This window comes from Nanorana parkeri, unplaced genomic scaffold, assembly GCF_000935625.1.
Source record: "Nanorana parkeri isolate BGI_ZX_2015 unplaced genomic scaffold, ASM93562v1 scaffold577, whole genome shotgun sequence".
In the NCBI taxonomy this organism is placed as follows: domain Eukaryota; kingdom Metazoa; phylum Chordata; class Amphibia; order Anura; family Dicroglossidae; genus Nanorana; species Nanorana parkeri.
In genome coordinates this window covers 255,101-267,580 of record NW_017306845.1, presented here as the reverse complement: position 1 = coordinate 267,580, position 12,480 = coordinate 255,101, and the positions used below count along the sequence as shown (strand labels likewise).

The 12,480-nt window shown below is 40.1% G+C and overlaps 1 protein-coding gene across 1 annotated transcript in view; it reads left to right on the top strand.

Moving 5' to 3' along the window:
- The window catches only part of SMS (spermine synthase), a 154,763-nt gene that overhangs the window by 127,579 nt on the left and 14,704 nt on the right, over window positions 1-12,480 (top strand). The window contains exon 10 of the mRNA XM_018562428.1: window positions 9,779-9,894. Within this exon, the coding sequence (XP_018417930.1) occupies window positions 9,779-9,894 (116 nt within the window). The remainder of the gene's footprint in view (window positions 1-9,778; window positions 9,895-12,480) is intronic.

The following is a 12,480-nucleotide window of genomic DNA, read 5'->3' as shown; positions in this document are numbered from 1 at the left end:
AATGACACATATTTGTCATACAATGCAAACCCTTTCGGGGCCTCACAGGGTCCCCTTCATCAGGCTCAGAATGAGAATCCTCATTCTGAGCCTGATGAAGGGGACCCTGTGAGGTGAACATGGTGACGTTCTTGGACTACATGTTATTGCACGGTGCCATCTGTGGTCATTACAAGCACCCCCCTGGACCAGACAGGTTATTATTACTACCCGGTAAGTAGTGCAGCAAGATATATCCATACGTTACTAGTGATGCAATCAGAGCGCTGTACAGCTCGGGTCACATCTCTCACTCCAGAGCTGGAAGCTGGGCATTCCGTGTGCTGCATGGTAAAATTTTTATAGTTTGCAAACACCCTCTGCACATAACACACAGCTTTTTAACAAACATTTACAAACCCAGTGCAGTGTGTAAATGATCATTTTGCCCAGTGTGTGGCCTTAGGACAGGTTTCTCAAGCACAAAGACCAATCAGAAGTGATGTTCACTCCCCTGTCTTGCATTGTTTCACCCAAGGAATCCGAGACCAGTAAACTACCAGATTTAGCTGTAATAGAAGATTATAAAAAGATAACTGTACCAAGTAAATATATAAATTATCAGGGAAAAAGATTGGTGTGTAGCATAACTGTAATACATGTAAACAGAGATCCTAAACTGACTGCATGAATATTGCAACTGGGTAACAAATAGGGGGGAATTTATCAAACCTGGAGCAGACAGAATCTGGAGCAATTGCCCATGGCCACCAATAAGCTTCTCTCTTCAGTTTGCTCAGGTAAGATTTGAAAAAGGGAAATAGAAGCTGATTGTTTGCAGTGCAAATCTGCTCTAGGATTTGTCTGCCCCAGTTTTGATGAATTCCCCATGGTATACAAAATGTAGTGGGAATAAAATTAAGGAGACCAACTGTAAATTGGAAAAAAGTGCAAAACAGCTGGCAAGTGGCTGCAGCCCTGCACATAAGTACTGAAACCTTTCGGTCAGTTTTGCAGTGAGAAAAATATACATAATTACAATGAATACATTAAATGGTCTGGCTGATTTAAACTGCATGTAAAACTTTAGATTGAGTTGGCAGGGGATGATAATTCTCTACTCTTATGATCCTTCTCTACTTTTATCTAAAACTAAAAATTAAAGTTTTAGCTATACATAACAATCAGGAATATTGGCAGCTTACTGAATGATTTTACTTCCCCTCAAAGTAGCTCCTACTACTCATACAAGGACAGAATATATAGATAATACTGTGTTTTAGTAAATGATATGCTTCATTTCCGAAGCTTTTTATAGAAAAATACCTGGATAAACATTTGTGCCTCATTCGGGAGCAGTAGAAACGTACAGAAAATGCTTTTTGGCAAATTTGATAAACGGAAGCTACGATTTTTTCTCAGCATTTAACACTGGGGCTATATTGAGCTGTACAACACAAACAAGCTGTCCGGAAATAGAATAAAAAGCCATTGAAATGGGACACATAACTGGCAGCTGAAAATAGGCCAAGTTTGTGGTGTTTGTATTTCGTGGTTTTAAGGAAAGCCGTGCTGGAGCAGTTTTCTCATTGAGCACTATATAGTAGATTGTAGGACATAGGACAACAGCGTAATCTTTTCTCGCATTCATAGGGATTTTTAGTAAATTTCCTTTTATGTAATTTCGGTAGGTATTTAAGGTGTGTCTAAAGCCAAAACCTTTTTTTTTTCCCCAGTTTTGGTTGGTGTATAGAAGGGTTATATCCCTTTTCAGGTTGTTATATTGCTGTGTCCCCATTGGGAAGAGTCTCCTCTTTTTGAACTGGGGACCCCTGTCTGTTGGACAAAAAGTGAGAGGAGATCCAAAATTTGAGCTGTCTCTGGGACAGGAATCGGGGGTACATTTTACAATAGGGAAACACAATTTGGTAGTAAATAAATGCTTACTTGGGTAAGCTTTGATTTTTTTTGGATACAATGTTTGCCATAGAAAGTAGTGTTGAACAAAAGATTTTGATCTACAATACCCACAAAATCCTTCCTGCGGCACAAAAGAGACTATCTGACTTGCTGCAATCTCTAATGCAAACAGTGTGCAGTGAAATCAGAATAAGCGACTTCACAGATACTTTCATCTACCTTGGCATCAATGTCAAAATGATAACTGCACTGAAGATGACAATAAAAGTTGTCTCTGTAAGGTGTCTGATGTCATGAGAACTTTAAACAAGATTTGGAGGTCAGTACAATACAGCATCTACACCAAAATATATATGTAGCAGACCTTTAAACACTGCCTTCTGCTTTTTGGCTAGTGAATGAGAGAAAATTACTTGGCCAAACTGACATTCCTTTTATACTGCAAGTCTGAGAAGGATTCTATGGGGTTGATTTACTAAAGGCAAATAGGCTGTTAATTGGCACGGCTGACTTCCTTCATCCAATCATGTGCAAGCAAAAATACTGTTTTGTTTTTTTTAATGTACCTTGCACATAAGGATGCAACGATATCGGCATTGGTGCCGATACTGGGCATTTTATTTGTGAAAATGCCCCAATACTAATCGCCTATACTGGTGCTTTACATTTTTAAACTGAAGCTGGCGCTGTTAATAGGTGCCACCATTCACAGGAAGGTTGATGAGGTCCACAGCAAGGTCCAGACAGCCTTCATGTGAATCGCCGTGCCCGTTAACAGCGGCGGCTGTACATCTCCTCCTCCCTGTGGAACCACACAGCCAGCGAGACCAACCAGGACACCTGGTGAGACCCTGCACAGCCCACCATTGACCCTGCACAGCCAACCATAGACCCCGCACAGCCCTCCTGAGACCTCACACAGCCTCTTGGGACCCCACTCAGCCTCCCAAGACCCTGCACAACATACTGAGACCCCTCACAACCTCCTAAGACACTGCACAGCCATCTGATACCCCACACAGCCCACCTGAAGTCCCGAACAGCCACATGAGACCCCCAAACAGCCCTCCTGAGAACTTCCACATTTTTCACTTAGCCTTTTCCCTTAGCTTAGCGAATACGGTGAAGCTCTCATTATGTGAAAGCAAAAATTGCTTTTGGGGTTTTTTCTCTTCATTGCGCATGATTGGGTATTCTTTGCAAAGTGAGTTTCCACTATGTTCACTATATTAAGGGAACATTCCCCTTCAAAGTGTAAATTCCCTTGCAAAGTAAACAGCCTATTGATTTCAGTAAATCAACCCCAATGTGTGTTGAAGCATAAAGAACTTTGATGCATCAGAGGTGTTGGTTTCACAATACGTATGTTGGAAAACACACAGATAGGTGCCAGAATGATGCTTTAACATTATAATTCTAGCATAGTAATATAACCTTCTTGTGTTCCCCATGGACAAATATATTACATAGTTATGCCTAATAATTACATGCACACACTATTTTACTGTTTATTGTATTGCTTGTTTATACAGTATAGCGAAAGACACTTTATACAGTACAGATAGTTCATCCTATCAATGGCTAAGCACTATAGGGAAGCCAGAGCTCCTCTGCAAAGCTTATTTCTGTCGGAAAAGCATAATCTATTTATTGAAAGAATTAACATCCAGTTAATGGCTTATTCATTTTCAATGACTAGCTTTTAAATGCTTTTAAATGGAAATACTAGCCTTATATTTGATTGTATGGAGAATTCTTCAGATAGTTAGGTGCTGTGCTGCATTTTCAACATGTAATTATGCCAGGCAGAAGCCAGTACTGTAATTAGACAACTGCGTCCAATCATGCCTAATCTGGAATAATGACGTGTGGGGAACCATATATTTGCTGGAACAAGTACTATAATAACACATGAATGTAAACAGCTTGAATATTAAACATGGGCAATACTAAAGGGAAAATGTAATCAACTTGTAAGTAAAGGTTACATTGTATAAACTAGCAGTGAATACATGATTAAAGTTTATATATGAATTGACCTATTGTACAAATTTCATGTTTTATATAGAGTACTTTTCCTTAAGTTGAAAATGAAAGCATAGGGCACTTTAGCAAATATAGAGATTATAAAATAAACGAAGTTGCATTATGTTTTTCAGTGTAACATTGTACCTTGTATACAGAGAAGCCTTTTAGTACCAGCTGTCCTGTATGGGATTTGACCCTTTGTTAAGATGCTATAGTTTCCTAAACTAGCTGTGAACCGTGTACCAAACATTTGCCATGTTTTCACAATTTGTTCATCCTTCTTTGTACCTCAGTGCTGCTGATCTCTTCCAGCCCTTTTCAGTCACACCCTATGCGCTCCAGCGGCAGAGCAGAGTTCCTGATGGTGACTGCAGTGGGCCATGCCAGCACATTGCGCCTCAGCACGGCTTAACATGTATCTGATTTTAACATTGTATTAAATGTTAAGCTCACACACACGCTACAATTTATTTGTACTATCTCTTTCAGATCTGACAACAACTATGTAGTGCCATGGTCTGCCTGATTGCATACACATTTATTAGATTTGCCAGAACTATGTAAAGTAAGGACTAAATCTATCCAAAGTTGACAAAGATAGTCAGATTGTAAGGGGTAAGGTGACCCTTAGGAGAGGTTCACACAGTTTATGCGCATAAATCAAGTTGCACGTTTTTGTGAGCAGATTGTAGCTCATTGATGTTAATGACAAACGCGCGTAAAACGTGCAAGAACACAGCAAACTCGCATGTAATGCGTTTCCTTTTGAGTCTATGGGGCCAAAACGAGCTGTAATATGCCAAAAAAAAGCTATTGTACTTTTTTCAGCAACAGGCGTTTTCCTTTTTGTGGCAAAATGCTAAGATGTGAACTTAATAGCAATTAATGGGATTTTTGGGGGGCATATTTTGTTAACCTTTTTTTAGGGCAGAAAAAGCCCTACATTACGCTCAGTGTGAACCAGACCTTAGTGATTGGGTTTACATCTACTTTAGGATGTCGCTTCTGCTCACTAGTTGGTTGAGGAAGGGGGCCTGTCCATCTTACAGCAATTTATGAATTGCTGTAAGATGGACTCTTCCCACTAAACTCTCCTTTACTTTCTGTAGACAAGTCAAAATGAGTTTACTATCTTGTTGAGATGTAGTCAGCTGGCTTGAGTCTAAGGGTGTTATGGAAATTCGCTTGGTTAAACGCACAAATCCATGCCGCACTAAAGTGCGCCAAAGTATGCCAAAAACAAAGAATTTCCCCCGTGCTTAAAAGCACAGTTGTATTACGCTCTTTTGTGCAAGGACCGGAGGTACCTCTGTAGAGTCAGGACACAGGTGATGCTTTCATGCTGGAGGTTCTATTCTTAGAGAGCTTTGTTTCTCACTACAGCAGCCTTTATTATCTCTCAACAAAAGAATAAAACAGAAAGTGATGTCAACAACCAACATCACTTCCTCAATACACCGACATATCATAGCCAGCCAACAAAACACATGTACACAAAAGAAAAGGGAGTGTATGTCTGTATCATAGTAGAAGTGGTGTGCATAGCCATAGACCCGTGTGCACAGCCGCATGTTTTCCTAGCCGCCATCTTTCCAGACCCACCAACACAATCTCCCCTTACCATTGGAGCTAACCTTATCCAGCACTGCTCAGTGAGCAATTCCCAATAACGTTACTATGATTCCTATGAATGGAAGCTTATCTGCAGGGACAATGCCATACTATCTTCAGACGCATCAGAAATACAAACACACGTTCATTTCATAAAGGCAGATATGTGTCTTAAATAATACTATGTCCTCAAAGCAAGTGAATACAAGCCAAGCCAATAAATCCGTGTTTTGCGCAGGGGCCCTAGCTGGCGTCCACACACTCGCTAAGAAAACACTGCTTCGCCACACATAAGATATCTACCCCAATGGTTTACCCCAGCACTGATTTAAATGCGGGTCACGCTCCAATCGAGCATGGCCCAGAAATCCAGACACTGAGAGACATGATGACAATATCACAATATACTAAAACATATCCACAACAAGGGGGGGTTCATTAGCAAACTTCTGGCTAAACCAAATAACAAAGGATTTGTATACTTTTGTATAGAGTATTTACTTCCAATTGTTATATATATATATTGCGTTTAGATGCTTTTCTCTGCAATCAGTTTATCTGCATTGATGAAAAATCAGGGACATCTAGGAATCAATTTTAACTTCTAAACACACCAAACTGTGTGTAAACACATGTAAACGCTTTTATACGCATGCAAATTTGATGCTAGGATTTGGTACCAGATTCATCTACACACATACACATGAAAATGCAAATAAACATTTAATGCATCTAGAAGCATAAACACAGCATCTAGCCTGACAGAATTTTCTCTGGATATAGAGTACAACAATGTGTGGCAAGTGTGAATGTAGCCTTAAAGGCTCATTAACTGTGAGGTGTGTCTTCCCCTTGACACTGGGGCATATTCATAAAGCAATGAATCTGACATTCACCAAACATTCTCTATAGGTGAGTCTTCCAGGTGCATGTGTTTTATATGGCTGATTTACCACCAGTGAATTTTTGGTGAACGTCACATTTACTAATTTATAATATGCCCCTTGGAGTAAAATGTGGTTGCTCACTTACCAGTAATGACAGCAGATTACCTCCCCAGTAAACAAACTAACTTTGCAATCACTGAGTATTGGGTCTTTGCTATCATATTCGCTCACCCTAACAGACTCATTTATTACAGCTGTCTTGGCAGGGAGTCAGCAAAACTTTGGAACTTTCTGTCACAGCAAAATTCCACAGAGAAACTGTTTTTCAACTACGTGTCAGCAGAAAAATAAATACCAACAATTAGCAAATCATTAACTGGAGGATGTGATTAATAACCTGTGCAGTTTTTATATCATTATTAGAAAAAAGTGTGTTTTCACTGAAGGTGTGAGTTAGCATAGTCTTGGGTAAGATGTACTTTAGAGGCTTGGGTAACATCTGTTCAGGTGACATCTGTAGACTACAAGACAGCTGTTGTGATAAATGACAGTGTCTTCCTTTGCTGGAAAAGGCTATATACTTTTTTTAGTGAGTTTAGAGTTAATATGAAAGCGGAATGTTATAAGAGCAGATCTGTAGTGTTTATATACTGCTAGCCAGAGGAAATGTAATTAAGGGTTCTGAAAAACAAGTAAGTTAGGGTCTGTAATATATACCAACACAGCATGTATACAGCTTCAGTGGATCTCCAGCAATTATTTTGTTCTCACATTTTTAGATGTAATAGGGGAGGATTTATAGGTGTGTTTCACTGTGAAGGCACTCTCACTCCATTCATGTTGTGTCACTGGGACAAGACATGATAACAACAGCAATATCAGCATTTTAAGTAGTAGAATGGCAAACAGTTAATTTTAGGTCAAATGAAAACTAGCAGATATTGTTGAATAATCTCTCTCTCTTCTTTCTCTTAAATACACAAACTGTTATGCCCTTCTACTTTTATATTAATTCTTTACTTCCTTAATACGCAACATGTTTAAACCATGTAAAACTTTGATTCATTTATTTATTGCCACTAAGGCATGTGTCCTGAGCCGTTGGAAACAAACGACACCCCCCACCTTGGGTCAGTGGCCTTGAACAATATATCAGTAGATCACACCCTGACTTGGTTCGACTGGGACTGCAAAGTACCAACAAAAATACTAACCTCATTACCTTTTTAAGGGGAATTTACTATTTTTTTCCCTGCCCATCCTTTCAGGCTCCCCTTCCCTTGGTCCTTTAAGCCCCTCACCCCCAATATGGGCACAAAAGGAGGTTCCCTGGCATAGCCCTTCACCCTTATTCCTGTCCCTAATTCTCTGGTTAAATAGCCTCTTTCTTATTTCCCCTCTCTTCTGCAAATATTGACAAATATCCCACCGGCCTAATTCGGACATGTCTCTTTTTCATTGTCTCAAGACCAAGAACGGCATAGCATATATGGACTGTGATATTCCAATTTATGTAATGTTTAGGTCGCTTCCAATGCCATGATGTGTGTATTGTAAAAAATGCACAATCTCTGTAAACTGTAAAGGTGGAATTTGTTAAATATACAATCTGAAAAAAACAAAACACACTCTTAAGTGGGGTAGTGCTCATATCCAAATTATCAATTTACAAATAGCCTTTTCTACAGCTTGTATGCAAAGTGTATATAGAGGTGCATACTTTATATATTATGGTCAATCTGCCTTAAATATATCATGCCTAAAATGCACTGTTGCTTTGTTTAACTTGTAGTAAGAACTGGTCTCCAACAGACCCTAACAGAGAGACTTTAAGGCCCCATTCACACGCAGCGATTTCGCGCATTTTTGCCGCGCGATATCGCGAGAAGTTGCCGGCTAATGATATTCAATGGAGCTGGAGCTGTGTTAGCTCCATGTCGCTCGTCGCGGTCACAAGTCGCTTCTAGAGGACCCTTTTTTCGGCGGATTTTGCGCGATTTTGCTTTTTTCTAATGGAGCCCGACGGAGAAGGTCGCGCTACCGTCTGTGGAACGTTGCCCCGAAAGTCGCGCTATCCCGGCCGCTGCAAAAGGTATGTAGTTACGTGTGAATGGGGCCTTAGGGTGGATTTTGTCCATCCATTTTGTTACAGATACAATGGGAAAGTACCTTTCCTATAGTAAGACGATTTTCATACATTATTCATGAATATGCACCAGTTGCCTGCAATAAACACCTAACAATTGGTCATAGCCATCCTTACTATGGCTATAAAAATTTGCTCTTAAGTTCCTTTTTTAATAGGACACCAAAGCCTGGTACACAAATGTCGATGATGCTCTAAATTGCTTGGCTGCCCCAAAACAAATCCCCCCTTTTCCAAATTATTGACTTATTAGGGAATTCCTCTGGTTTTAAAGTAAACTGGGATAAATCTATTTTTTCCCCCTCGATCCAGAAACCACAAAATATATCCAGCCATCCTCAGATCAGGAAACAACTCATTATTTGCCACAGGAGAGCCTATTGTGTCTTCATATAAAACCTTGTGCAACCTATTGCATAGAAAACAAACTATACCTACACTGGGTACCAGGAATATGAAAGCAACTCTCAAAATATTTTCATACATCTCAAACCTTCATCCAGGCTGGTATTTGGGCTAACACTAAAATTAAGAAAATTCAATCTAACCTCTCGCTTTCTCACTATTTCTAACTTCGAATGTTGGTACAATCACAGCACCAATATCTTCCCCAAATGTTCCAGGATGGCACTTTTAAATCTATGACCCAGTTATTTGAGGAAAATGTTCCATCCTTCTTTTACATGCAACTTCAAGATATGATGAAAGCACAGTTAGTGTTAAAAAATATTATCCTTTCATTAGGCACTCTGGAAAAATAATCTTGAACCTCGATTCCTGCAAGCTTGTGTTTTCTATTCTGCTCTATTAAGCACAACAATTCTTAAATGTGATTTGGGAAAACATACACTCTTACTATGTGGGAGCAACTGATCAATGCCACCCCCGTACAAGGTAACCTATGAGAACAGGGGGCTCCCAAGTCTTTTCGATAAGCTGTGGGTAACGTAGATCTCCTCTCCTTATACTATAGCTGAATCTCCTTTGTAACTTCCTTCATTGTGTCTAATAGTACTAATGTTTGTCTGTACATTGTATAATTCCCTCCCTTGTTTTTGCGATACCTCGGTCTTGTAACAAACTGCATATTATGCACATTCTCTTACTTTTGAATAGGCCATGTACACCAGAAATGCATCACTAATGAATACTTACATACTGTATGCTTATAATTTACCAATGCTTTCTTGTCTGCTTCATCCCACAGGGAAATTGTGTAAATCTGACTGAGGCTCTAACACTTTATGAAGAACAGCTGAGAATGCTTTATTGCCCTGTGGAATTCTCCAAGGACATAGTATGTGTTCCCTCCTACATGGAATTGTATCCTTTGTACCCTAAGCATTAGTAGTGGAATTGGGTTTATTATGTTGAGATAGCAGAAAATGCCTGTCCAGTAAAAATTGAGTATAAAGTTGTAGAAAATTAAATTGTGTATCATACAACCTATTTTCTATTCTAAGTTATGTTAAAGCAGAACTCATTTTTTAAACTGCTGCCACCCTAACTCACGTACACTTTCCCAAATAATGCTCCTCGGGATGCTCCATTCACCCACATTCCTAATCCTTTGTATGATCTGTTGGATGGTGTCAGAGCTTTCTCAGGGTTGATAATGTTAACCCCCCTCCCTCATGTGACAGTGATCAGCCCTAGCGATTGCGCTCTTAGGCCCGAGTACTAACTTTGTGGTTGGTAATACCATGTTCCCAAATACCCACTGGGTATTGTAAAAATTAAACCCTTGCAGTTGGTCTACCCTTGCACTGCATGAGTTAAGTGCTCAATTTGGTCTAGGGGCAAAAACAAAGAAAATATACTCTGTGTTCTCATGGCTAATGCACTTGCATTAGACATGATTATGTCATGGGTCCTTACAACGCTGGAGCCCAGCGTAGAAGATGCTGCAGGGAATGGTCTAGCAGCCAGGTGTGACCAAGGATCAGGTGAGTATATTTTCTTTTTTTTCATGACCAAAACTCATGCAGTGCAAGGGTAGCCCCGCTGCAAGGGTTAATTTTTACAATTCCCAGAGATTCCTCTTTAAAGCCCACCCTGACCCACTTATACTTACCCTACCCACACTACACCATTGCTCTGTGGGAACCACTGCAAAATCCATCGCCGGAGTAGAGAGGTAAGTACTGACCGCTGCAGGATCGAGGATTACATGAGTAAAGCTTCTTTATTCCGGCCCCTAAAGAAAAACAGTTAACCCTTGCATTGTAGGAAAGCCACACTGCAAGGGTTCATTTTTACAATTCCTGGAGTCCTTTACAGAGACTCTGTCACTTTACCTTGAATGACCTGAGTGGCAGAGTTTTTAAATCTATTGCTTCTAATTTTAGACTTACTGGGGTTGATTTACTGAAGGTTAATAGGCTGTTAGCTTTGCAAGAGAATTCCCTTGCAAAGTGAACAGCATATTTGCCTTTAGTAAATCAACCCCACTGTGTCCAACACCACACTGGCTTTGCAGTAAAAAGTCCCAGCCACGTCCAGTTCCTATTGCACATGCGCGCCGTTTGGCCCATTCATGGGCAGGGCCACACAGTAAGGGTATGTAATTAGGTAGTTGGATGCCGCTCAGGAGGGTGCAGGAAACATTTAAAGGACAACAAGGACACTATAACATTTAAAGGACACCAGTGAAGTTGTCCAATAAAGCTTTGCATTTCAGTGGTATATTTGCCCTGTGTACAGACAACATAGGGTGCAGTAGGTTAAAAAAAAGAAAAGCGTTGATTTTGACTTGATGGCTGATTTGGGCTGTTTACCCTAGAACTAATAATTACCTAGAATAAGAGAATAATAAACACTTTATGTTTCTGTGTTTTATTACTATCATACTGTATCAGCACTGCTTAAGTTATCTTTTTAGTTAGATAAGTTCCTTCAACACTATGCCCCAATGTTGTAGAACTTGCATTTCTCCAGCTGTTCTAACATATTCTATATATTGGCGCATCTCTTATACTGCTAAATTTATTATAGAAGCATGACATTCTCTGAAAGAAGCTGTGAATGTGCTCCAGAAATAATTTCAGGATACATCCTACACATTTTTCACAGAAAGTGGCACATATAATTTATTCAAAATAGAATCAATCCACACATCCTACAGTAAATAATGGGATGTGAAGTTTTATTTTAGAATCTGTTAAAAATCACTTCTATATTTGGGGATTTTCCTCACAAGATTTGCAATGTAATGAAACATTTCTTGTTCGTACAGTACTGGCCACAGAAAGCATGACAAATGGGTTATATAGCTGTACCTTTAGGTGATTGGACACTGGCCAGAGCAGTTTGAAGCCTTAGGTGATTGGACATGTTACTATCTCTCTTGGAGAGAAATATGTCAGTCTTACCTTATGATGTCTTCTATCAAGTTCAGCAGCTGCAAGTGACCTGGTGGGTTAAGCGCAGTCTTTCAGATCAGCGCCCCGTGATGCTGCCCTCTGTTGTTTCTGCTTCTTATTGACTGGGTTTCATTCCTCCTGCCAAAGGTTGATTTTGCAGCCTCTGTCGGTTTTCATGGGTCAGTTTTCTGCCATGTTGGAGGTGTCTGGTCTCTGAGGTTGCAAGCACAGTCGTCCTCCTCTGGCTCCCTGAGTTCCAGTCGGACGAGAATGATATCTGCTTTTTGTTCCCAACCAGGATGAGGGTGGTGAGGAGGTAGAAGGAAACATGGTTTCCAACTCGCAAGATATTTCTACGGATGATATTCCATCTATGGGGTTTTTACAGCAGTGTTTGCAGTGTTAAAAAATGTGGTCACAGGATGTCTCTCTCTTAATCTTCTGGTTAATGACCACCCTGGGTCACAACTTTGGGATTCTTAAGAGGAAGAAAATCCCTAAGGGCTAGATCACACCCGCCTTCGTGCATTCCGGCCCGCATCTGGTT